Raw genomic sequence first — 26,419 nt, forward strand, 5'->3', positions numbered from 1 at the left:
TAAAAATGGAGATTCCTAGGCCAGGGGTCTAATTGGAGCTATAGCTGCCAGCCTACACCAGAGCCACAGCAACGCCAGATCCAAGCCACATCTACAACCTACACCACAGCTCACCGAAATGAATCACCAGATCCCTAACCCACTGAGCGAGGCCAGGGATCAAACCCCGCAACCTCATGATTCCTAGTTGGATTCGTTTCCACTGCGCCATGATGGGAACTCCACACAATCTCCCAATTTTTAAATGTCAATTCCTTCTTTAAATTTTAATGTGTTGGTGTTCCCTCGTGGTTCACTAGGTTAAGGATCCAGCATTGTCACGGTGTGGCCCTGGTTACAGCTATGGTGTCGGTTTGATCCCTGCATGCCTTGAGTGTGGCCAAAAAAAATTTTTTGACAGTGTCAGTATATGCCACCAGATATGGACCTTGGCCTGCCATTCAGCAGCTTCTAAATTAGGAAAATTAACTTCCCAGGAAGTCAAGTTGAAATGAGTAAATTTCCAAGAGATTCTATGTCACTATATTCTGACCTGTAACTTTTTAACAGTTTGAACAAAGGACATAAAGGTGAAAGATTCTTTGCCTTGGTTGGAATTTTCCTGCCTAAAAAAAAAAGAAAAAGACTCCAGTTCCCATCTTTTCCCAGTTAATCAATTCCTTATCAACAAGTGGCCTGTCTGCCACCATCAAGGCTAAACCAATGCTTTCTTTGCACACTGTAGTTTCAGTGCTTTAGCTAAAGACAGGTTTGTTCACTTGTCTCTTTTATAAGAGTTCACCCATATCAGGTCAATAAATAGCAAATTATTTGCCCTCAGCATCCCTCCAATCACTTTTCTCCAAAGCCAATTTCTGTTGTGGCTGTCTTTGCTCCTGCCCAGTTGGAGCAGTGGATCTGAAGAATCAAACTGAGTATTTTCTCGGATAACTGAAAAGAAACTACAAAATCTCTCACACTATGTGTGTATGAAGGAGTGACTCACCCCCCTGAGAGTTAATTGGGGCTAATTATGACCAGCCTGACTTGTCACAACAAAACATCTGGCATAACTTGCTTACTCTCAGACAGGGGAGTTGCCTCCACCCTCTCCATGCACATGCTTCCTTTTGAAGCTCACCGTTTTGAAAACAAGGTGTGTGCTTTTCAACGTATGATTATTCAAAGTGGGAGAGGACCCGGGAATGCCTGAGTAGGAATTCAGCTCACAATTAAGCCCTGGCAAGATGAACTCATACGACGGGGGAGAGAAAAATGTCCTTCTTACCACATGGTAAATGGAGACAGCAGCAATTAAGAATGGTGATTGTCTTCTTCCCCTCTACTTTATTTTTTTCCTACTTATATACTAACCCTTTACCCAGAGCTCTTCTTTGCCAAAAAGGCTGGATTTCTCAGTTTGGGTTTCTTTGCTCAACGTTGGTGTGTTTCCAGCACTGCAGGGGAGATAAATGCAGGAACGGGCAAAAATTCAACGCCTTCCTTCCAGGGATTCAGTCTGCCTTCCCTCAGCCTGCACTTGATGGAAGGAGACTCTACACTTTTATCTGCTTATATGGACTCCATCCCTCCTTCCCGTGTGATACACCCTCAACTTTCTCATGCTGTCTTGTAAGGTTTCCTTTTGGGGTATACACACTGAAGAGCACAGTACGGGAAGGATGCAAGCTGGCCAGAACGGTGACCTTTAAATTAAGAACAGCAACTATTTGAGCCAAGCTTTACATACAGTATCATATCTAATCCCCACAGGATCTCGATCTCCATTTTAAGGACGAGAGGACAGGTCTGACGGTATAAAGAGAATTTGTGCCTTTCAATCAAGATAACCCGGTTGGTGGCAGAATTGGGATTCAAACCCACCTACTTCTAAGGCTGCCTCTAGTAAATAACTACAAATACCAGTATCCCTTGCAGCGCCCCAATGCGCAAACGCACTCCCCCCCAAGACCTCCATGGCTCCACGCCCCCGCCTCCCAGTCCTAAAAGGTTGGATCGAACATCCAATCAGATGTCGCCGCTCCCTGTTTCCGACCAATGGGAAGGCTGTTGCTAACATACTGGTTATATTTTTAGCGCTTCAGCACCAGGGAGCGGCGAGCCAGATCTCGCTGGGTTGCGACTCGCGAGGAGAGGAGAGGGGAAGGGAGGAGAGGGAGGTGGGGGAGGAGGAAAAAAAGGGGAGGGATGGAGTCGGGCAAGGCGGTGGGGGCGTGTAAGTGACGCTCTGCCACTTGCTGACGCACAAGCAAGTAGTCCCTGGAGGTGCCCCAGGGGATAAAGCGCTCGGGGTGTGGGGGATGGGGACGCTCCGGCCCAGGCTCCCTCCCCCTTCTTGTCCCCTTGGAGTTTGCCCTCCAGTCCAGCGTTTCTCCGCTGCAGTCAGGAGAAGCGCATTAAACCCCTACGCTACCATTGCCGCCTGTCCTTGCCAAAAAAAGTGATCAAGGAAAAAAAAACTGCAAACCGTGTCTGGAAACTTTTGGATCTCGCCACCCCACGTGGGTTCGGCGACTGCCGTTGGGCCGGAACCATCTAGAATGAGAATAAAGTGTGAGAGAGAGTTAGGGAATGGGCGATTAAAGAAGGGATGGGAATAAGACTTAAGGCGAAAGCTCCCAGTGGCCCTGGGCTTCACCTGGCAGTCTACCGTGCCTGTGACCTCACTCGGCACAGGCCTCCCCACCCCCAACTCCGCGCCCCTCACAGTGACAAAGTAGCCGAGTGACCCCCTTGGCCATAGCAGGGGCAAGGGATGTAAGTGCGAGTCTGAATCAAGGGACCGTCTGGTGCGCAAGCCTGGGGCATCTGGCATAAACAGGCGCCCTAGGATGCCGGCGAAGGCTGTTGCTGAAGGATGAGGCTCCAGTAACCCCTTTTTTGGGGGGGGTTCGACGACTGGGAAGAACCAAAAGGGGCGTCCTCTGACGCCGGAGCTCCGCCTGCAGCAGGCGGAGGACGCGCTCGCGCGTCTGCGCAGAGAGCGCTGGCCGGGTCCCTGCGGTGAGGTTAACCCGCGCCAGAGGCCGCGAGTGGAAGGTTAATGTATCGCTTGGCTCTTTTTCCTGCGCCCCCATCCTCCTCGCCCCTTCTTACTCCCGTTTTGCGTGCCCAAGCCCCGGTTTCTCCCTCGCACTCCCCTCGACGTTAGGCGTCGTCCCCAAATGAGGCACGAGGCTCTTGGAAGATTCGGGACAACTGGAGTTGATAAAGGTCCAAAATCTGTCCAGAACTCCAGTAGTCCCCTGAGCTCCCCACCCGCGAAGAGATTTTACTGGTGTGGTGCGAGTGCTGCGGGAAAAGTCGGACTGTCAGATGCGCCGAGCTGAAGGGATTCGCCGAGGTGGCCTGCGCGATGGTTCGGGAAAGCATACGAACCCTCGGCGCCAGGGCAGGTGCAGGGCTGAAGACACAGCGGGGACGTCCCCTTCTTTTGGACACCCATTCATCCAGCACACCTAAAGTGAGCAGCTGGGTCCCAAACCGGGACCCTACCCTCGCAAGCTTGCTGTCTGCATAGGGAAACACTTTACACGATGAGGACAATTTGAGCAGTTTGGGCATGAAGAAAATAACTACGATGCCGGCGTCGTGATGGGAAGGGGAGGCGGCCCGCGTTACACAGGGCGGTCAGAGGCAGCCTTGCTGATATTTGAGCCAGGATCTGAGTGAGGAGGGTGACCGGCCACCCACGCGTAGGACTAGGGCGGTGGCCAAGGGCCCCCGGGTTCCACGCGGAGCAGGGAGCCGCGCGCCTCCAGGGGTTAAGCTGCCTGCTGGCTGGGAAGTAGTCCCGGCCCAGCGCCCGGCCCCGCCCCTGCAGGGCGGAGGGACGCATCACGCAGGGGTGGGGAAGGCGGATCCGTGCGCAGGGTTGCTAAGGGTGAAACTTTTCATTGACTTTGCTCACTTCGGGCCGGGGCGCGGGAAGGAGCGGGTTCTTGGTGGGGGGGAGCGAGTGGCTTGGGAAACGCGAGGCCAGAAGGGCAAGACCAATTCGCCGGCCACAGCCCAGACCGTACTCCGCCCCGCGACACGAACCACCCTCGAGTCCGCCATCCGCGGTTCGTCGCCGCCGGCCGGCCCGCCCGCCCTCCGTCCCTAGCCGCCGAGCCCGACCTCCAAAAAGCAGAAAGAATTATTGAGAATCATAACCCATAAGCCCCCTCAATCGTCCCCCAACCCTCAACGAAGAAAAAGACACCTTGGCCCCCGGCCGGGCGGCGCCCGGGAGAGAAGGGAGAGTGACCTCCGCCCCGCGCTCAGGACCACCCTGGAGGGAGAAGCCGCCCCGCGGCCGGCACACCGCCCCGCCACCGCGGAGACCCGAGTGAGTGAGTAGGAACCTTGCGGGCGGGGGGGGCCCCAGACCCAATAGGCCGGATGCCTTTCCCCACCCTCGCCCCACTCCAGCTCTTTTTGCTGGACACTCCACGTTGCGGTCGCACCCCCCCTTACACCTGATCAACATTTTCCTTTCTCTTCCCACCTCCCTCTGGAACCCCCCCTTGCCCTGTGCTACTCTTTCCTTTCACGTCGCTCTCATCCTGGGGTATCCCAGAGTCCCTGTCTCCCCCTGTTCCAAGTGCGGCCACCTCCTGGGTGGGGTGCATTCCCTCCCTCCTCCGCCTCCCTCCGTTCTTCATAGCCTAGGGAGTCGCTAGATTTTCCTTGTTCCCCCTGAAAAATAACTCCCACCACTATTAAATAAATCAGAGGAAGGAAGAGGATCCAGGCCTTGTTTTTCTCCTTCTTTTCTCCGGTGCGAGGAATGGGGTGGTAATAATTAATAGGGTTTATTTTTGGCCCTGTGGAGCCTGAGGAATGGAGGGTGAACACCCCCCTTTTGAACCGGTCAGGACTGTCCTCTGGCTGCCCAGCCTGAATTGACCATTTCGTCTTGAGCTTTTTATCCTCGTTAATGTTTTCAAGGAAAACTGGGCAGAAAAAAAAGTACCCTTAAGCAGTATCAACGAGTGGATTCTGGTTGATCCTGGTGAGGTGCCTAGGAGAAAGCTCCCTATTCCTACGCTCCTTCCCCTCTTGTCCAGAAGATGGACTGTGCCCTTGACCAGAAAGGGAGAGGAAGGAGGGAGCACAGAGAGGAGGGGCAGCTGGCAGACCTTTCCCACCCCCTAGAGGAACCAGAACCCCACACAGCGGGCGTCAACTCAGGGGCTAGCCCAACGGGGTTCCAGGCGGCGTCTGCTCAGTATCTTAACCATTTTTTATCTTTCCTACCCACACTACGCTGGGAGTGGGTCCCTCATCTTTGATTTAACAGCAGGAAAACACCCCTATTGCTTTCTTGGGTGCCTGCCCCCATCCCCCTCTTGAGCAGAGGTGGAAAGAAGCTAGTGTGGGAGGAAGGATTAGGGAGGTTTAACACCCAGCAGGGGAGCTTTGCGAGGATCTGGTAAGTCTGGTCATAGAGAAGGCCTTGCAATAGGAGTCTGACAAACAATTTTAAGTATTAGAAGATGTAGTTCAGGTATCAGATGTACAATTTTTCCTTCCCTGCCCGGGAACCTTTTCCCATTACCTTGCCAGGTCTGGTTACTCGGACTTGGATTAGAAGGGGGGTAAGACTTCGGCCCTGCTGGCATCAGGGCCTGATTTTCGGCCCAGTGCCTCCCCGTAGCTTAAAACTGGGAGTTTCTTCGGCTGAGAGGATGGGAGAACTGGGTTTAATTCCTGCCTTTCCTGGCTGTGAGGGTGCAGCAGCCGAGCCTGCTGGGCAGTGAATGAAAAGGCTCTTTTTTCTTTGAATACACCGTCCCTGCAGCAACTCCAAAAGGAGACCACTCAGCCCAAAGAATACAGATGAAGCGGCGGGGTTTGGGGCTGGGGAGGGGGAGGAATGTGAGGCTATCTATCCCAGTTTACCGCCTTCACCCAGGAAAAACTCACTAGAAGCAGATCTTAAATCAGCAGCCATGAAGAAAGAGGAGGAAAGGAAAGTTGAGTTTCTCAAGAAGCCGAGACAGGGATATTGGTGGGGCGATACCGTAAGGGGAGTAGGCCTGATGAGTAGAATTTATATAAAATGTATTAGGAGGTGGGTGGGGGAGGGGCGCCCTCTGCCACAGCGCGCATGTGCATCGGAAACTTTTCCTGGTTCTCCGACCCTCCGCCAGCTCCCCTTACCGGGCATGCGTAGCTCCCGGCTGAGTCTTCGCAAAGTACGCTGGGAAGTGTAGTGTGCCCACAAAGTAGGTCATATGCTTCAACCTGAGTGTTAAGTGTCTGAAGACTGCAATTCCCAGAGCGCAGAGCGCGCCTTTGCCGCCGCCCTCTCCTACGTTGGGGCTCAGTCTGGTCTTCCTGGCTTTAGAGGAACCGAAGTGCCTTGGAGAGGGCCCTTTTTGTAGCAAGAAGCCTTGTAGCCATACTTGGGCTTTCGCAGTCCATGTTTCAGGGAGATGGTGTGAGACTGTGGGCGGGGTGGTGTAGTCAGCACAAATCCTGGAAGCCTTTCAACTTTACCCCGCCCGTCTGAGCCTCCGCCTCCAACGGGCCACCGCCTTGCCTTTGGGACCCGTGTGGTGGGATGAGGCCATTCCCGGTCTCTTGCTCCCCAGAACCGGTCTTGTCAAAATTGAGGACCTTAACTCCTCCCCCCGCTTTTTAGGCCTCACCCTCAGCATTTGGAAGTTGCCAGGCTAGGGGTCAAATCGGCCGGCTTACGCCACGGCGTAATCCTTAACCCACTAATTGAGGCCAGGGATCAAACCTGCAACCTTATGGTTACTAGTTGGATTCGTTTCCGCTGCTCCACATCGGAAACCCCTTGACTCCTTTTTTCCACACTCACTGGTGGTAGTGCTTGATTGTAGGGTAATCGGGTGTTAAAACTTGAGGTGCTTGATTATTTTACAGGTACTCAGACTCTGGGAGCCCAGAGGACTCCCTCACCATTATCCCTCCTTTCTCTATTTTTGTTTCTGTTTTTGTCTTTTTAGGGCCGAACTCCCAGCATAGGGAAGATCCCAGGCTAGGGGTGAATGGGAGCTACAGCTGCCGGCCCAGGCCCCACCTCACAGCAACACCAGATCCTTAACTCACTGAGCGAGGCCAGGGAACGAACCGCATCCTCATGGATACTAGTCCGGTTGGTTACCACTGAGCCATACTGGGAACTCCTCCATTTTTGTTTTTGGCTGCTCTCCCAGTGTGCAGAAGTTCCTGGGCCAGAGGTCAGACCTGTGCCACAGCAGCACAACCAGGTCCTTAACCTGCTGAGAAACACGGGAACTCCTTTTCCCCCTTTAAAACATAACATTCTCATGTTAAAGACTTTCCTTCCTATTTTTCTCAGAAGTTACCTGGAATCTCCATTACCATGTCATTGACATGCAGCACCTTCCAGCTTCTTTCTTCCTCTCTTTTTGACAGTCTCTTAAGCACTTACTCTCCAACACACAGGTCAACACAAGAATCTGAATCCAGGATTAACTTTGTTGCTGGAAATAAAACAAGTAAAGGAGGATAAGATTCTAAATAAAAGCAGATAAAGGAGTTTCCATTGTGGCTCTGCAGAAACAAACCTAAGTAATATCCATGAGCATGCAGGTTTGATCCCTGGCTTCGCTCAGTGGGTTAAGGATCCTGTGTTGCTGTGAACTATGGTGTAGGTCACAGACGCAGCTCAGCTGTGGCTGTGGCTGCAGGTCTGATTTGACCCCTAGCCTGGGAACTTCCATATGTCGCAGGTGCAGCAGCCCTGAGAAGCCCCTCCCCGCCCCCAAAAAAAGGTAGATATAATTTTATTCTCATTTGCAACTTTTTAATATGTTTACATATATTTAACATAATAATACCTTGACAACATTCTGCTGTTGTTGAGCACTTAGCCTTTTGTTCTGTTTTATTTTTTCCTTTTTCTTTTTGCCAACTTCCTGGCCTTTTGTGCCTGGGTCGGGGCTGGAAAAGGTCTTAGAATCCTCTCCTGTGTCCTAACTCAAATCTGCTTGTTCCTTGGAGTTCCCATCGTGGTTCAGTGGAAACAAATACGACTAGTATCCATGAGGACACAGGTTTGATACCTGGCCTCGCTCAGTGGGTTAAGGACCCAGCGTTGCCATGACCTGTGGTGTCGGTCCCAGACTCGGCTTGGATCTGGTGTTGCTGTAGCTGGTGGCTACAGCTCCAATTCAACCCCTTGCCTGGGAACCTTCATATGCCACAGGTGCAGCCCTAAAAAGACAAAAAAAAAAACCCTACTTTTTCTTTTTATTGAAGCTTTCTGTTTCACCACGTTCCATGAATATTTAATATATAAGCTCTAGAATTTGTCCATAGCCTTAAAAAAAGTGAAGAAACTGATCTGAATGGTCATTCCCACCTTTAGTTAAAGACAAGCCAGCACCAGTGCTTTAATCCTCTGTTCCATAAGCTTCTTGAAGTCAAAATTAGAGCCTGAGCTGACAGAGCAGAAAATCTCATTCTAGTTGTCCGGCCTTTTTGTAAGGTTCCACCCCACAGCCATCTGGCCTGGCCTGTTCCCCAGTTAAAGAAGCGAAGGTGGCATTCATTATATACTTCCTCATTTGTGCAGCAGCATCACTGAGGTATAAACTGGTGTGCAGCTTTAGTTGCTTAGGCTGCAGAAAATGGTTAGCTGGGCAGGGCTGATGACAGTGATTCTATTGTATTTTGTGCTGGGAGGCTTATTTCCTAATGACTTTGTCCTGCGTTTAACATGCTTCCATTTTGAGGCTGAACTCTTCAGGGGAGGTGAACTTGGAAGGCAGTTATGCAGCAAAGTTTGAGAAGGCACAGCAAGGCCTAGGAGCCCTTTGGACTGCGTGGAACGACCAAGAGGCCATGAGGTGCCTTGAGACGTTTCATGTTGTGTTCAAGTGTCACTTGAAGTCCAGGCCCATTCTTGGGAACCAGTGCCAACTTTCTTCACAACTTTTTGGTCTCCTCTGTGTAGGACACCTGTAGTGGGCCACTGTGGCCCCTACAGACCTCCATTCTGAGAGGAGGCTCATAGTCCTGCTGGCTGATTTGCATCTGTCCATGAACCCAGCACTCATGAACAGAAAGCCCCTGGGAGTTCCCCGATGGCCTAGCAGTTAAAGGAGCAGTATTATCATTGCCTTGGCTTGAGTTCAGTCCCTAGCCTGGGAACTTTCACGTGCCGTGAGTGCTGCCAAAAAAAAACCCTAGAAAGCTCCTTACCTTTACCATTCTGCTTCTCTTCGAACCTAGAAGGACCCTGGAATTGCTCTGTGGAGTCCATGACTAGACATTTGTATACATGTGGAGATTAAGTCTCTGTTGGAGGCTGAGATGGAGGGAGACAAAGGTCTCCAGAATCCTGAGCCTCCCTGTAGAGAGGCTTTTGAGAGGCCATGCTCATGGCACTTCTTTTGACACCCCATGTGACCCTCTGTCTACTCAGACCTGAGATGAGGGTGGGACTGGACCTAGCCAGTATCAGATTCCCCAGACTGACCCAGTGCGTTTTCTCTGATACTCATTCTACAGAGCTTTGCCTGAAGATTCAGCCCTAAAAATGCCCCTGGCAGCCCTGGCGCATGGCCTGAGAATTACAGCACAGTGAGTTGGGGCAGGTATTCAGAAAGCTCAAAATCTGCAAGCCTAGGTGTTCCCGCTGTGGTGCAACGGAATCAGTGGCATCTCTGGAACACTGGGATGTATGATTGATCCCTGGCCCAGCACAGTGGGTTAAGGATCTGGTGTTGCTGTAGCGTAGGTTGTAACTGCAGCTTGGATCTGACCCCTGGCCTGGAAACTCCATATGCTGCAGCATAGCCAAAAAAAAAAAAAAAAAAAAAAAATCTTCAAGCCTAGATTAGCACCTGGATATGGATACTCTGTGCTGGACCCAGAGGGGTGGTGTTTTTTTGGTTTTGGTTTTGGTTTTGGTTTTGGTTTTTTTTTTTTTTTTTGCTTTTTTAGGGCTGCTCCCGCAGCATATGGAGGTTCCCAGGCTAGGGGGTTAATCGGAGCTACAGCTGCTGTCCCACATACGACACAGCCACAGCAACACTGGATCCGAGCCGTGTCTGCGACCCACACCACAACTCACAGCAACGCCGGATCCTTAACCCACTGAGCGAGGCCAGGGATTGAACCTGCAACCTCATGGTTTGTATTTGGATTCGTTTCTGCTGTGCCACGACGGGAACTTTTTTTTTTTTTCCTTTTTTGTGGACCCAGAGAGGATTTTAATCAAAATCCAGTTCCAGGTCTATCACAAGACAGAAGATGCCTGTGACAGATCCGGGGTCAGTCTCCTCCCTGTGCTGAGTGCGGCAGCGTAGACTCACCCAGAGTTCCGGTTAGAAACATGTTCCGGTTCCCTTGGTCCTTGAAGGTGGCCCTTTTCAGTTTAGTTCTCCCACAGCATGAGCCTGGATCCTGCCCTTTTGGAGAAAGTAGGATTAGGATCACTGGCTCTCAGGACCTCACAGATCATCTTCCTGAGACATGAGGCTGGCCCAGACCTTGGGAATAAACCTTTTTGACCTCTGTGGGATCTGGCTGTGCGAGAATCCCAAAATAACAATCTGACTGTTTATCTTGGGCTGCCTTCTCTCCAGGGATCTCCAAACACTTGATAAATCTGGTCCGCAGCCAAGGACAGGTGGTCAGACAGTCCCTGGGAGCCTGAGTGATGATGGGTCCGGAGCTGGAGGCTCTAGGGTGATGGAAAATTTCTTCTCTCTGCCCCCCGCATCACCCACACCAGCCAGAAACCACAGAGATTCCCTCAGGCCATGCCAGGGCTCCTCTTACCGCCCTGTTGGCCGACAGGGACCACGTCCCTCTCTTTTCCTCTGCTCTCCCCTGAAGCAGCCCCTCCACCCCACCCCTGTCAGCAGTCCCATCCCTCTGGTTGTGACACGTCTTGACTTTTTCCTGGGGATCATGCTCCAGTCTCCATTCTTGGAGGCTGGCTGGCTGGCTGGCAATGCATGCCTGGTCACTGTTCTGCATACACGCCCTGTGAGCCCAGGATAACAAATTGGATGTGACCAGAGTCCCAGCCTCCGTGCAAGGTGCAAGGTTGGCACTGCTACTTCCTGTTCAGTGACCTGTATCCCTTTTCTCAAGTGCCTACTGAAATTCCAGGTACAGCGTGAGGTGGTTCACATCCCTGAACTAACTTCATCTTCCTCACGGTCTCCTGACATTGATGAAACCAAGGCTCAGAGAAAAAAGTGACTTGCCCACAGTCACACACATGAGCCTGGCACTGGTGGAGCAGAAATGAGCCGCTGGGTCTCTGTGACCCAGCGCTGGTCCTTTTCTGTCTGTCCTGGGCCACCGATTCTGCACCCCCCACCCCCAGCTATCTCGCTCTTTCTACTCACGAAGCCTTTCTTTCTCATTTCTCAGAGGCGTCTGAACCCCGAGGCTGCCCGCCTGACATTCTCCGCCATCGCCCTTGGCTTGTGCACGTGCCTGCGCTGATTCTCTGCCGAAGACAGGACCATGCAGCTGGAGATCAAAGTGGCCCTGAATTTCATCATCTCCTACCTGTACAACAAGCTGCCCCGGCGCCGGGCAGACCTGTTTGGTGAGGAGCTAGAGCGGCTCTTGAAAAAGAAATATGAAGGCCACTGGTACCCTGACAAGCCACTGAAGGGCTCTGGCTTCCGCTGTGTCCACATTGGGGAGATAGTGGACCCCGTGGTGGAGCTGGCCGCCAAGCGGAGTGGCCTGGCGGTGGAGGACGTGCGGGCCAACGTGCCCGAGGAGCTGAGCGTCTGGATCGACCCTTTCGAGGTGTCCTACCAGATTGGTGAGAAAGGGGCTGTGAAAGTGCTGTACCTGGATGACAGCGAGGGCTGTGTGGCCCCAGAGCTGGACAAGGAGATCAAGAGCAGCTTCAACCCTGACGCCCAGGTGTTCGTGCCCATCGGCAGCCAGGACAGCTCCCTGTCCAACTCGCCGTCCCCATCCTTTGGCCAGTCCCCCAGCCCCACCTTCATCCCCCGCTCCGCCCAGCCCATCACTTTCACCACTGCCTCCTTCGCCGCCACCAAGTTTGGCTCCACGAAAATGAAGAAGGGGGGCGGGGCGGCAGGGGGCGGGGGGGTGGCCAGTGGGGGGGCAGGCGGCCCGCAGCCCCCGCAGCCCCCACAGCAGCAGCAGCAGCAGCAGCAGCAGCAGCCTCGCCTGGCCCGCTCCCCCACCCACAACCTGCTGAAGCAGAAGAGCCTCTCTCTGTCTCTCCAGTCCCTGAGCTTCCTTGCTACCAAGCCAGCCCCTCAGTCCCAGCTCTCGCCCAATGCCAAGGAGTTCGTGTACAACGGCTCTCCTGGCCTCTTCTTTGATGGGGCAGAGGGCCAGGGCAGTGGCACCGCAGCCCCGTTTGGGGGCAGTGGGGCTGGCCCCTGCAACAGCAGCAGCTTCGACATGGCCCAGGTCTTTGGAGGTGGTGCCAACAGCCTCTTCCTGGAGAAGACGCCCTTCGTGGAAGGCCTCAGCTACAACCTTAACACCATGCAGTATCCCAGCCAGCCATTCCAGCCCGTCGTGCTGGCCAACTGACCGCCCGCCTGCGCTCAGGGCCAGGAGCACCCAAGACCACAGAAAAGAGAAAGGAAAGGAAAGGCCAAAAAAAGAGGAAAAGAAAAATTTTCAAAAAGATTTCCACTCTTACTCTAACTTCTAGAAACAAGATCCAGCCCAGGCATGGAGTGGGCGGGGGCTCCTGAAGCACCGACCACCGTGTCTAACCCAGCCCCCTGCTGTTTTCCTGCCTGCCTTTGATTTATTTGGTTGGTTTGGGTTTTTTTGTTTGTTGGTTTTGTTTTCTTTTTTACATGTAGTTTTCTATATAACATCTTTAATTAGTGGCTTCCTGTGCTAAGAATGGTCCAGATGTGAATTGCTGCTCCCTCCCTCCCTCCCTCCTTCCCACGCCTGCTGTACGGTTGGTGTGTCCAAGCTCACAGGGAAGGAAGACCTGCAGCTGGGGCCTGGCCCTCCTCAGAACAGGGAGAGGCCGCCCGTGTCACTGCCTCCACGACCCCGCCATCCTCTCTGCGCCATCCAACCTCAGCAGGCCTCCTCCGGCCCTGCCACCCAAATGGGCCTGACTCCAGCCCCCGCTTCCTCTCAGGCCTGGGCCCTAGGGATCTGTCAGCTGGCCACCTGACACCCTCCCCTAGAGCTGATTCTGTGCTCTGGCTGGTGTAATCCCTTGCATCTCTGTCCCCTGGCCCCACGCCACCATCCCCACCTGGCCCAGAGCATCACCGGGGCCCCGGAGTCCCAGCCGTTTGCACACACAGCTTCTCTGTGCAGCCCCTTCTTTCCTGGGCCTGAGTAGGGAGGGAGAGTAAGTGCGGGCGTGGCTTGCTGTCGTGTGTTAAAGGATTCCAAGCCATGTGGATCCTCTCTGGATGTGATTCCGCGTTGCAGCAGGTGCTGTTTATGTATGAGGTTGGGGGATGGGCTGGGGGTGGGTTGTCCCTCCTTTTGTAGGGTCCTTCACACGGTAGGGGGAGCCTGGCTGAGCCTAAGACACTCCCAGGGGAAGGCACTGCAGAAGGAACTGGTTTCCACACTGCCAAGGGATCTGCACTTTTGTTTGTATTTGACCAAAAAAAAAAAAAGTTGTCGTGCGGGGCTGCGGGATACCCAGCCTCTGATACCTAAGAGAAGCCCCTGGACCTGGACCCTCCCATTGTGGGAGCTTAGCCCAGGGCAGGGGGTGGGAACTTTGGGTCAGTGCCTGTGGTTGGCAGTTCTAAGCCTTGACTTGAGACTTTGGTCTTTCAGCTGTAGATGTTCTTTTAGTACATTTCTTCCCCTGCCTGCTTAAGAACCTTCTGGTACCTCTTGCCACCCCATCACTGCCCAGCCCAGCCCCACTAGGCCCTGATGCTGTAAGGAGTGGTCTCCTGAGCAGGCTGGGCTGGACGGGTGCTTGGCCGGCACAGGTGGTGTGTTTGGATTGTTGAAGAGCCTCGCTCCTCATCTCTGCTGGAGAGAAGCTGTTTCTCCGACCCGACCCTAGTGGGCCAGCTTCAATGCTATGATGCTTTGGCAGGTGGGGCCCAGTGCATCAGGGCCCCCATAACCAGGAAGTACCAAAGCACTTGGCACCCCACTTTCTCCTCCCCAGTGACCCCAAGTGGGCAACTGCTATGGCAGTGGGTCCAGCCCAGACAGACACTGCCAGCCTCTTCTCCTTGCAGTGGGCACCAGCTCTACCTCCCTGAGCAGGGCAATAACCCGGCTCCCCGGCCCAGCACCATCTGTCCCCCTAGACTTCTCAGGGGCCAGCCCAGCCTGGGCCACCCTCTCCCTAGCCCTCAGCCCGCGCACAGGTGACAGGCCCAGGCTGCTCTCTGGGAAGGTTGGATGTTGCCTTATGCCCCCTTCCAGCCCCTCCTCCCACACTCAAACACACAGGCACCCGCCACGCCCTGGTCGGCTTGTTTCTCACCACATACAGGGAGGGGGAGACCGACCCCTTAGTGTCTTTTGAAATACAAAGAAAAATGTGTGTTCAGGAGCATGACTCCTGTGCTGGGACCTTGGGCCCACTTCAGTCTGTCTCAAACTTAGGTGTTTTTGCTTCAATTTTATTTTTTTTAAGAAAAACAAAAATCTGCACTAATTTACCTGGTTTCGTAGGAAAACTTTTTTTTTATTTTTTACATTTTTTGGTGTCCGTTTGTATTGAATAATTTGCTACATTTGTAAAATGTAAGAGGTATATATAATATATGTATATTTCTAACGTAAAAAACGTAATTTTTTTCTTTTCAAGATTTTTTCTTAAAAAGAGGAGAGAAACAAAGATATTTTTTCAGGAAAAACAAACTTTAAAATAAAAAAAGCGGAGAATAAAGCCTACGTCTCCCCTTTCCCCATCCTTTCTGTCTACCCTTCTTTCCCAGGAACAAACCACAAGGTGGATCGTCTTGTAAAGAATGTAAACTTTTAGTCCAGAATGATGCATTTTTCTCAATGCGGTGAGCTGTGGATTCTCTGTCTAGTTTGACCCCTAGGGATGGGCAGGGGGGCATTGAGGCAACGTGACGAGGAGCTTGGGGGAGCAGGGTAATGAACTCGTTTTCTTTAGTGAAGGAGGAATACAATCAAGCATTTTGTATTCAGAATGTTGTGCAATATTTTGGAATGAAGCATTGGTGTGTTTAGAGATTTAGTTTAAAAACAAAAAGATCAAATCTGTACAGTTTATATTGTTCCAGATTTTTTTAAGTTTGTATTAAAAGCATGATATATAATAACCTTCTGTGCTCGATGCTTGTTCTCTTCCTGGGACCCCATGGGGGAGGGAGAGGGAGTGACCCAGCCCCTTGGGCTTCAGGCGGCAATTGGTCACCCTCAGCTGACCCATGCATGGGCAGAGCAGCACGGGCCCCTTTTTACATCTCAGGGTGCCTGCTCCGTCAGGTCCTTCTCCACCTTGGGAACAGGTTCCACAAGACTGGGAACTGCCCCAGCTCCCTTCAGGCCAAGGGAGGGGTTGGCCTCCATCCAGCCTGCTCTCCAGCTGGGATGTGGCCACCATAAACCACCAAACCCTTATGAGTGGGCAGCGATGAGAGGAGCTGGCCTAGGTTCTGTCCAAAACCCTAGCGCTTAGATTCTCAGCCCTTCTCTTGCCCGGGCAGTTGCTCGGAGCTGCTTTGGGGGCGAGGGGCCCTGCCCGAGTGGGCAGGGGAGGAGCTGGTCCCTGCGTGGCCATCTGCTGCTTCCTCCTTCTTCCCCGGACCCAGCCCCTCGGCCCCATTACTGCATATCAGGCCCATAAGACCCATGGCTAAAGAGGGCGATCAAGCATTTGTTGATCCCTAGTCGACGCTCATGACACCCTGGTGACACTGGTATTATCTCCACAGTACAACTGAGAAATGGGCTTCAGGTTAGATTACCTGCTACATTCATAAAACTAGGAAGTGGGAAGCTGAGATTTTGACCCATGCGTGAATTTTTGTGTACTTAACTCTGGTAACTGGTATGGGAGAGTGACACTGGGGGTGGTGGGGAGGACTGGTCTTGCCACCTCCATCCAGGCTGGGGCAGGGGGCAGGCAACCCTTCTGGGCCATCAGTGGGGTGGGTTTCCTCAGGCCCCTCACCCTCCACACAGGCCAACACCATCCCTCTCCACCCAAGTGTGTGAATTGGGCCTCAGGCCAGATATCTCACCTCTGCACAAGGTCCCAGAAGCCCTTGATGTTGTGTGAATTGGGCCTCAGGCCAGATATCTCACCTCTGCACAAGGTCCCAGAAGCCCTTGATGTTGTGCCCTCCATGGACCACCTCCCACCACAGAGCCTGTTGGGGAGAGAGAGGCCCCAGTCATGGATGCCCAAGCCATAATGCCACTCCCAGAGGTCTCCCTTTCTTCTGCCCTCAGGAGAAGCCCAGCCTGTCTCAGTGTCCCTGTGCAGAGGCTGCCCAGTGGCCTGTGGACCCCAGGGCCCCTCACACACTCATTCCTATTTATGTTAGGGAGTTCCCCAATGGCTCGGGGGTTAAGGCCTGGCACTGTCAGTGCCGTGGAGCGAGTTCGATCCCTGGCCTGGGAACTACCACATGCCATGCATGAGACCAAAATAAAAATAATAATGCAGGAGTTCCCGCTGTGACTCAATGGAATTGGCGGCATCTCTGCAGCAACAGGACATAGGTTAGATCTCTGGCGTAGCAGAGGGTTAAAGGATCTGGCAGTGCCACCGCTACAGCGTAGGTCACAACTGCAACTCAGATCTGATCCCTGGCTTGGGAACTCCACATCCTGGGGGCAGCCAAAAAAAGAAAAACAACAGCAAAAATAATGCAGCCCATATTTATGTTAATATAAATAAAACACTTAGCACAGGTCTTGCCACAGTAGGGGCTCCAGTCACTCATTCCCACTCCCTGTGCACGTGGCAGGGAGCTGACGGGCCTGGGGGAGGCCCAGCTCAGGTGCCAAGATGGCTTTCCCTGCCAGCCCCTCCGGCTGAAAGAATGGAGACTCCAGATTTGAACAAACCTCCAAATCTTCATGGCTCCGGCATAGAAATGATTCGTTCCTATGTTCGTGCCTCCATTTATTCACCAAAAACTCGCTGGCTCTGAAGCGGTGCAGTGGGGGACCTGGAAAGAGCATTCTAGTAAACTCAGAGTTCTTTGGATAACAGGTTCATTTATTCACAAACCCTCCATGAGCACCCACTGCCTGCCCTGGGAGCACAGGTGGGACAGAGTCACAGGAAAGGTGCACACAGGCGGCCTGGGAGCCAGGTCTGGGGGCGAAGAAGAGCCAGGGATAGAGAAAAGCAAGGCCAGACTCCTCCTGGGGACACATCAGGAGGGTGCCCGTCAGGGAAGTCTGGACTCTGCTCCTTGAGAAAACAAGGAGTCCAGTCCCACCCCCGCCACTCCCGAGCTGGGTGACCTCAAGCAGGCACCCCGCCTACTCAGGCACCTCAATTCCCTCACTCTAAAATGGGAATGATAATTACACCTGCTCGTGAAAATTAAATGAAATAGTGAGTGGAAAGTGCTGAGCACGGTGGCTGGCCCAGATATCATTTCAAGTATCATTTCATCATCAGGGCCATTATCATCCATCCTCAGACACCACCAGCCAACCCAGTCCAGCACGCTTCTCTGCATCAGCAAACAGGCCGAAACCCAACCCTGCCGCCAAGAGCGGGGCCGGGCTGGGGCGGAAAAGGAAGCTCCATTCTTGAGCAGACACTCTGCTGGCCCCGGGTCTGCCCTCTGCCAGGGCGGGAGGCAGCGTGCTGTGAAATACACGGATCCCCCTCGATGTGTCTGGAAACCTCCTGGGCGTTGCTCCCTGGAGAGCAGATGCACGGGGGTGGCGCGGGGGTGAGTCATGGCAGCGGGAGAGCCCTGCTCTGCTCCTCCCTGTCGGCCCGAGTCAGCGCCCAGCCTTGGGCCAAAGGGATGCCAGGGTCTGATCCCTTCTCCGCCACTCCCCCAGAGTGAGTCACGGGGCGGAGGGGCATGCGCTTCCCCTCCCCCTCCTTTCCTGGGTCTGGCCGGTTTGGCCAAGTCCTGACTGGGCAGGGCCTAAGGAGAAGGACGTCTTCAGGCCCCTGGGCAGCAGGAATCCGCTGATTTGCTGGGTTTTAATTTGGGGGATTTCACTGCCAGCGATGGAATTGGGGCCTCACTGCTGCAGACTCTGTGTAACCTCAAATGTCTTTCACCCATCTTGTTTTTAAAATGTTTTAATTATAGTTGATTCACAATGTTATCAGGAGTTCCCATCATGGTGCAGTGGAAACGAAACCGGCTGGTATCCATGAGGATGCAGGTTCCATCCCCGGACTTGCTCAGTGGGTTAAGGTGTTGCTGTTGCTGTGGCTGTGGTGTAGGCCAGCAGCTGTAGCTCTGATTCAACCCCTAGCCTGGGAACTTCCATATGCCATTCGCGCAGCCCTGAAAAGAAAAAAAAAAAAAAAATTAAAACTGGGAACTATATTTAGTCACTTATGACAGAGCATGATAATGTAAGAAAAAAGAATGTATATATGTATGTGTGACCGGGTCACCTTGCTGTATAGTAGAAAATTGACAGAACACTGTAAACCAGCCATAATGAAAAAAAATTAAAATCATTATAAAATTTTTTTTAAATTACAATGTTCTGTCAAGTTCTGCTGTACTTGTTACACATATATACATGCTTTTTCTCATATTATCTTCTATCATGTTCTATCACAAGTAATTGGATAGAGTTCCCAGTGCTATGCAGCAGGATCTCATTGCTTATCCATTTTTTTTTTTTTTTTTTTGGGCTGTTTAGGGTCGCACCCGCAGTATATGGAGGTTCCCAGGCTGGGGGTCAAATTGGTGCTGTAGCCGCTGGCCTACACCACAGCCACAGCAATGCTGGATCCTTAACCCACTGAGTGAGGCCAGGGATCGAATCTGCATCCTCATGGATACTAGTCAGATTCGTTTCCACTGAGCCAGGACAGGAACTCCTGCTTATCCATTCTAAATGTATCTACGTCACAGCCACAGCAACACGGGATCCAAGCTGCGTCTGCAACCTACACTGCAGCTCAGAGCAACGCCAGATCCTTAAACCACTGAGCGAGGCCAGGGATCGAACTTGCATCCTATGGATACTAGTGGGGTTGGTTATCGCTGAGCCACGACAGGAACTCCCACCAAGTGGCCCCTTTAGATTTCGTGGTTGGTGGGGAGGGGAAGCTTCCCAAGGAGCAGGCTTTCAACCTGGGATCTGAATTACAACAGAATTAGCGGAGAGAGCAGCAGAGGGGTCAGCCACTCCAGGGCAAGACAGGAACAAGCACGGTGGGCTCAGGGAATGGAAAGGCCAGCAGTAAACAAGAGGCCAGTGGCACAAGATGAGGTGGGCGAGGCCCTCTGTTGCCAGGAGCAGCGAGCAAGCGATCTCTCATACCTCAATTGACAGACCTTCCCAGGGCCCCTCCTCTGTGCCAGGTCCTGAGCCTGCTGGAGGACTGGGGGTACTTCTAGTGGTAGAAGAGTGGAGGGGCAGACAGAGCCAGGTCGTTACTTCAACAGCCGGATCAGATCCACGGCAGAAGGAGGCTCAGGGAGAAAAGGCTCCTTCCCAACCCGGAAAGGCTCCTCGGGAGGGCCAACAGAGCCAGTGGGTGAGGAGTTAAGGCCCAGCACACATATCAAGTACCCCTGGGTGGGCTGGTGCAAGGACACCTGGACTCAGCATAGAGGGGCTCCCTGAGGGCGGTGGGGAGGTGGGACGGAGTGAGGGGGTAAAGCCATGGGCACAGCAAGTGCACATGACCCCTTCAAAAAGCCACAGAGCTATCCAGAGGGCAGCAATGTAAAATGAAACCTATAACATATTTAAAAGAGGAGGATGTCTTTGTGATCTTAAGTTATGCAAAGATTTCTTTCCTTTTTTTCTTTTTGGACTAGCCTGTGGCATGTTGAAGTTGCCAGGCCTGGAGTCAAATCCATGCCACAGCAGTGACTCAAGCCACAGCAGTGACAAGTCCAGATCCTTAACCCATGGAGCCACCAGAAAACGCCAAGATTTCTTAGATCTAACTCCAAAAGAATGATCCATAAAAGACAAGACTGACTGGAGTCGCCTGGTGGCTCCATGGATTAAGGACCTGGCATTGTCACCACTGGGTTGGGTCACTGCTGTGGCACAGTTTCAATCCTTGGCCCAGGAACCTCTACATGCTGTGGACATAGCCAAAAAAAAAAAAAAAAAAAAAGACTGATAAATTGGACTTTATAAAAATAAAAAACTCCCCTTAGACACTGTTAAGAGAATAAGAAGCAAGCTACAAACTGGGAGAAAATGTTAGCAAAATACAGTTTTTGTAAAAAGAGATTTTATACAGAATCTATGAAGAACTTTAAAACTCTGGAGTTCTCTTGTGGTGCAGTGGGTTAAGGATCCAGCATTGTCACTGCAGCGGCTTGAGTCACTGCTATAGCTCAGGTTTGATCCCTCGCCTGGGAATTTCTATATGCCAGGGGTGCAGCCAAAAAAACCCCACCCTCCATTGTACCATTTCATAGTATATACAAATATCAAATCATTATGTTTTATACCCGAAACTAATGCAATGTTAAAAGTCAGTTAGGGAGTTCCCACTGCAGCACAGTAATAAATGATCTGGCTTATTTCTATGGTGTGGCAGGTTCAGTCCTTGGCCCAGGAACTTCCACATGCAGTGGGCATGTCAAAAAAAGGAAAGAAAAAAAAAGTCAGTTATATCTCAATTTTAAAAACCCTTAGGAGAGTTCCTGTCATGGCGCAGTGGTTAACGAATCCAACTAGGAACCATGAGGTTGCAGGTTCGATCCCTGGCCTTGCTCAGTGGGTTAAGGATCTGGCGAGCTGTGGTGTAGGTTGCAGACTCAGCTTGGATCCTGCATTGCTGTGGCTGTGGCGTAGGCCGGTGGCTACAGCTCCGATTAGACCCCTAGCCTGGGAACCTCCATATGCCAAAGGAGCGGCTCAAGAAAGGCAAAAAAAAAAAAAAAAAAAAAAAAAAAAAGACAAAAAGCAAACAAACAAAAAAAACCTTAGGAATTCTCATGTGGTGCAGCGTATAAGGATCCAGCATTGTCACTGCAGCAGCTTGGGTTGCTGCTGTGGTACAAGTTCAGTCCCCGGCCTGGGAACTTCCACATACTGCAGGTACAGCCAAAAAGAAAAAAGGGAAAAAAACACCCTCAATTATAAGAAAGCAATCCAGTACAAAACTGGGCAAAAGATCTGAATAGACACTTCTCAAAGAAGATATACTGATGGTAAATAAGCACATTAAAAAAAAAAAAAAAAGCAGGAGTTCCCATAGCGGCTCAGTGGAAACCAATCTGACTAGTGTCCATGAGGATGCAGGTTCAATCCCTGGCCTTGCTCAGTGGGTTAAGGATCCAGCACTACTGTGAGCTGTGATGTAGGTCACAGATGCGGCTGGGATCTGGTGGTGCTGTGGCTATGGTGGAGGCTGACAGCTGTAGCTTCGATTCAACCCCTAGCCTGGAAACTTCCATATGCCACAGGCTTAGCCAAAAAAAAAAAGACTGACAATACCAAGTGTTACTGAAGATGTGGAAGAATGAGTAACTTTTATACGCTGCTAGTGGGATCTAAAATAGTACAACCACTTTGGAGGAACTTCCACGTGCCACGGGTGTAGCCATTAAAAAAAAAAAAAAAAAGAAAGGGAGTTTCCACTGTGGCTCAGTGGAAATCATTCCAACCAGTATCCATGAGGATGTGGGCTCCATCCCTGGCCTCACTTAGAACCTCGAGCTTCAGGGTAGGTTACAGACGCAGCCTGGATCCAGTGTTACTGTGGCTGGGGTGTAGGCTGACAGCAGTAGCTCCAATTCGATCCCTAGCCTGGGAATTTCCATATGCCACAGGCACAACCCTAAAAAGAAAAAAAAAATTGTACACAACTGGTCATAGCAGCTTTACTAATTAGTCCTAAACTGTAAACAAATGAAATGTCCTTCAAGGGGTGAATGGTTAAAAAAATTCGAGTACATCCACACTATGGAATACTACTCAGCAATAAAAAATGAACTACTGATATATGAATGAATCTCTCTCTATATATATATTTACTTATTTTATTTTGGCCATACCGAGGCATGTGGAAGTTCCATCGAACCCAAGTCACAGCAGCAACCAGAATTACAGCAGTGACAATGCTGGATCCTTGTAACCCATCAAGCCACCAGGGAACTCCTGAATCTCAAAATATTAATGCTGAGTGGAAGACAGAGAAAAATAAAAAACAAAAACACACCACACTGTTTGAATCCATTTAAAGAAAATTCTAGAAAATGCCAACTAATCGTGTAGCAACAGAAAGCAGATTAGTGGTTGCTTGGGGACAGGAGAGGGGGAGGGGAAGAGACAGGAGGGAAGGATTAGAGAGAGGAGCAAGGAAATTTTAGGGGGTGATGGTTTCATATAAAACATCAAAACATATCAAATTATAATCTTTAAGTATGTGCAGCTTATCAACTATCAATTATTCCTCAGTAAAGCTATTGGACAAGACAAAGTCCCTGCCCTCACCAGGCTCAAATCCTAGTGGTCAGGATAAACAGTAAGCCTGATAAACACTGAGAAAAATACCCCCTGGGGAAACAAAACAGGGCAACACAGTGAGCACAGGACAGAAGGTGGGTGAAGGGGGACACTTCTCAGCAGGTGGCAGCTCCTCCGGTCTCTGAGCACCCCCAGCCCCCAGGCAGCCCCCTTCCTTCTCTGAAGGATCTCAGAGGCTGAGTGGCTTTGCACAAATCCCAGCCTCTCTGTAGCTCAGCTTTCTCAGCCATATGGTAGGGAGACAGAGCTGTGCCCAGCTCATTCCATAAGGGGTCCCACGTGGTCAGTTCTCTGCCCAAGGGGGCCTCTCACCTTGGCCTGGCTGGATTTGGGGACAAGCAGAGGACCTGGGGTTGTCTTCTGGGGAGGGGGCGTGGTTTGGAGCAGCGGGCACCCCTTTGCAGCACAGCTTGCAGAGGCAGGATGAGCTGAGGTGTGCCAGGGCAGGGGACAGGCCAGGTTGGCCTGAGGCCCAGAGAGGCGGGGCAGGAGGTCATTGGCCATGGGCAAGGAGCCCATTTGGCCCTCTCTCTGGACACAATGTCCTGGACTGCTTCACAGCTTGGCTGGCCGACAGGGAACAGTGGCTGGCAGAGGATTCAGGCAGCCGGCCAACTGAGGGGGAGCAGCCCAGCTTGAGCAAAGGGCTGGTTCTTACACCCAGACCTGCCACCTTGGGCAAGAAGAGGACCAGCTTGTCCAGAAGGCAGGTAGAGGGCGGACCTCAGCAATCCCTTCCTACCCTGTGCCTTAGTTGCCTCATACCACCTGTGGCTGCCATCCCTTGAGCTAAGCCCTCCAAGAATTAGAACCCTGCCCCTAGTCCTGGATTCTAAACTCTGGTCCGGCCCCTCGCTGCTGTGGCCTTAGGCAGTTCACAGCCTTCCTGAGACACAGAACTCCACCTGAAAAATGGTATCTACTTCTTTGGGTTTCAATCCTTGGAAAGCATTTAGGATAGTTACCCTCATAGAGGAAGCCCTTGATGGAACAGTCTGCTATAATTACTCCATTAGAGCAACAATAATAATGTTTATACACTGAGGGCCTCCTGGGTGCCAGGAGCTTTACCTACACTGCCCTGAAGCCCCAGCAGCTACCCAAAGACAGGTTTTATCACCCTCATTTTGTAGGTAAGGAAACTGAGCTCCAAAGCAAAGTGGCCAGCTGATATCAGGGCGCAGTGGCTCTCCCCGTGGGAACCTACCGTGGGCAAAAGGATAAGCGCCTATTGGGCAGACACCCCCGGCAGAGCGGAACCAGGGAGGGGCTGAGGGGGTACTAGACACTCAGCAGTGGAACCCAGAGACCTTGCTTGCTTCCCACAGAACTCTACTGGTGGAGAACAGACAAGACCCTGATACACGAGCCAGGGTGCTCAGCAAGGGTTAGGGGCAGCTGGGGGAGCGAAGCATTCATTTATTCATTCAGCAAACACCGATGGAGGGAAATAGAGTCGGTGCTACTGTGCATGGTCTCTGGAACCCAACTGCTAAATTCTGGACTCAAGGCATTGTCACTTGGGAGGTGAGCAGCCTAGGGACTCCCAGTTCCCCCATTGAAAGTGCCTTTGTCCCCGAGCAAACCAGGACAGTCCATCACCCTTCCTGGAGGAGATACTCCACCTCTTAGTTTTCTTAACTGTAAAAGGACACCAAATCTACCTCAAATTGCTGTTTTAAAGGCAAAATGAACATAAAGCCCTGGGCTAACACTCCAGGCCCGATAAAGGGGAGCAGGGATAGAGGTATTTCATTTCATCCCTGCAGAGGGAGCCAAGTGTGATCACCCTCACTTTGCAGATGAAGAGACTGAGGCGCCCATCATGTCTCAGCAGCACAGGGGTCTGGGCAGCTACTGCTCTCATCCCAAAGCCTGCTCTTTAAGTTGCTCTTAAACAGGTGTTAGTGAGGCACCCCCAGGGGCTCCCAGGGGGTCTTGTGTGAGGCCAGCTGGGCAGGGCCTGCTGTGCTGCAGCAGCAGGCCCCCGGCAGCTGTGGGCTGGTCCACAGGGCTGACCTGGACCACGTGTTCCCTGGGCAAAGCCAAAGGTCCACTGGAGCTGACTGGCCCAGTAGGGCACCACCTATCAGCCCAGGGCCAGGCCCAGGTTCTGAACTGTGCCAGGTCCTAGGAGGGGTGAGCGGAGTTTAAGGATATTTCAGTTACCTTGCTAAGTACTCAGCATGCGCTGACATGTGGGGTTCTTCCCTAGACATTAGGAGGGTCCATGATCAGTCCCATTTTATAGGTGGGGACAAAGAGGCTCAGAGAGGAAGTTTACCCAAGGTCATCCAGGGGGTAGAGGGCGGAACCAGTCACCACTGGGCTTCACTGTCAGACTTAAGAACTCACAATACTGGGGGCCCTGACGCACTGGGATGGGAGAGGCAGCTGTGGAAGTCACCTTAGCCAGACGTCAGGGCCAGGCAGGGAACCTTTGTTCGGGGGAAGAAGCCATGGCCCCAGGCAGAGCCTGGGCTCTCGCTGCAGTCTGGGCTCCCCTGGCGGCCCAAGGATCCCAGAAAGGCGGTCACCCCCGCCCCGGCGGACACCCGCCTCCCTGTGCCCCGTCGGACAGCTACCTCAGTTTCCTCTGGGGCGCCAAGCATCAGAGAAGGATGCTGGGCCACACAAAGCCGCCCAGACGGACGACGCCCGGGCCGCGCCAGTCCCAGGCGCCCGACGCCGGCGGAGCGCTAGGGGGAGGGAGGGGTTACGTAACGGGCGGCGCGGGCGTCAACGTCAGCGGGGCGCCGGGGGGGGGGCGCTGGCCGCGTCCTCTCCCGGGAAGAGCCAGGCTCTTCCGTCCTCCTGACGCCAGGGCAGCCCCCTCCGCGCCCGCCCGGCCCGCGAGTGCTGTGGGCCCCCGCCAGCCGGCATCTGGGAGCGCCGCGGCCGGGAGCCGGCGTGACGATCTGCCGAGGCCGGAGCGGGCGGGCGGAGGAGGGGCTGAGGCCTCTCACCGCGGGGACTCTCCCGCTCCGCGCCCCTCCCTGGCTCCCCAGCTCCCGGTCTAGGCGCCCCGCAGCCTCCTCTGCAGCCCGTTGTCGCACCTCCCGCTTCGGGCCCGGAAGCGCCCCCGCTTCCCCTGCCAAGGTCACCGGGACCCGAGGGAGCTCCCCGGCCCGCCTGCGTCCGCCGCTTGCCGCCCGGTGCCCGCCGGGCGCCTCTGCCCACCCCTCCCCACCCCCACCCCCCGTCCCCGGCGGCGGTTCCTGCCTCTGCTGGCACTTACTTCCTCCCGCCCGGCCTCGCTGTTATTTATATCCGCGTCTGTCTCCCCGGCACAGAGGGGAGGCGGCAGCAGGGCCGGCCATGCGGCCCGCACGCGCACCCGGTGCAGCGAGTGCCGCTCGCTCCTGGGCCCGCCTTTGCGGGGTAGTCTGAGGAGGCTCCGTGTCTAGGCCTGGCTTGCCTGATCCTTAGGAAAGGGGAAGGATTCGGGCAACTGTCACCTGAGGTCATCCCCAGCCCTAGATCCCACCTTGATGGCAAAGACGCTCCCTCCCTGCCCCTCGTCATGGCGTTTTGAGCTTCCATGCAGTACCCACCAAGCTCCTAAAGTAGATCATCAGGGCGTAGGGAGACTGCTTAACAATGCTGATTCCCGGAGTTACCGTTGTGGCTTAGCGGAAACGAATCCGACTAGTATCCAAGAGGATGTGGGTTGGATCCCTGGCCTTGCTCAGTGGGTTAAGGATGGGGCGCTGCTGCAAGCTGTGGTGTAGGTGGTAGAGGTGGCTCATATCGTGAATTGTTGTGGCTGTGGTGTAGGCCTGCAACTGCAGCTTTGGTTCCATCCCAGCGTGATGCAAGTGCA

The 26,419-nt window shown here is 53.0% G+C and overlaps 1 protein-coding gene and 1 long non-coding RNA gene across 9 annotated transcripts; one reads left to right on the top strand and one right to left on the bottom strand.

Annotated features, from left to right (window-relative positions):
- LOC110260629 lies at positions 1,307–26,284 on the bottom strand. Of its 7 annotated transcripts, none has more exons than XR_002343880.1 (7): positions 26,151–26,284; positions 17,005–17,108; positions 16,173–16,301; positions 10,302–10,397; positions 7,326–7,463; positions 6,148–6,433; positions 1,307–2,535 (listed from the first exon to the last, which is right to left on the bottom strand). It is a non-coding gene; the product is annotated as an uncharacterized LOC110260629 (long non-coding RNA). The 7 variants fall into 7 exon arrangements; XR_002343879.1 differs by lacking the exon at positions 26,151–26,284 and adding an exon at positions 25,835–26,144; XR_002343878.1 differs by lacking the exon at positions 26,151–26,284 and adding an exon at positions 25,182–25,798 and having other exon boundaries at positions 7,342–7,463.
- On the top strand, positions 3,003–15,249 carry TOB2 (transducer of ERBB2, 2). 2 transcript variants are annotated; one of them, XM_021091455.1, is made up of 2 exons: positions 3,003–4,334; positions 11,374–15,249. In XM_021091455.1, the coding sequence occupies exon 2, from the start codon at positions 11,470–11,472 to the stop codon at positions 12,529–12,531; it is 1,062 nt and encodes a 353-aa protein (XP_020947114.1). In that variant the 5' UTR covers positions 3,003–4,334; positions 11,374–11,469; the 3' UTR covers positions 12,532–15,249. The 2 variants fall into 2 exon arrangements, with proteins under 2 accessions (XP_020947114.1, XP_020947113.1); XM_021091454.1 differs by having other exon boundaries at positions 3,004–4,330.

This window comes from Sus scrofa, chromosome 5, assembly GCF_000003025.6.
Source record: "Sus scrofa isolate TJ Tabasco breed Duroc chromosome 5, Sscrofa11.1, whole genome shotgun sequence".
Lineage (NCBI taxonomy): Eukaryota > Metazoa > Chordata > Mammalia > Artiodactyla > Suidae > Sus > Sus scrofa.

Bases quoted from the DNA above. Each gene is read 5' to 3' on its own strand.
- TOB2 (XM_021091455.1), top strand. From the start codon at position 11,470: ATGCAGCTGGAGATCAAAGTGGCCCTGAATTTCATCATCTCCTACCTG.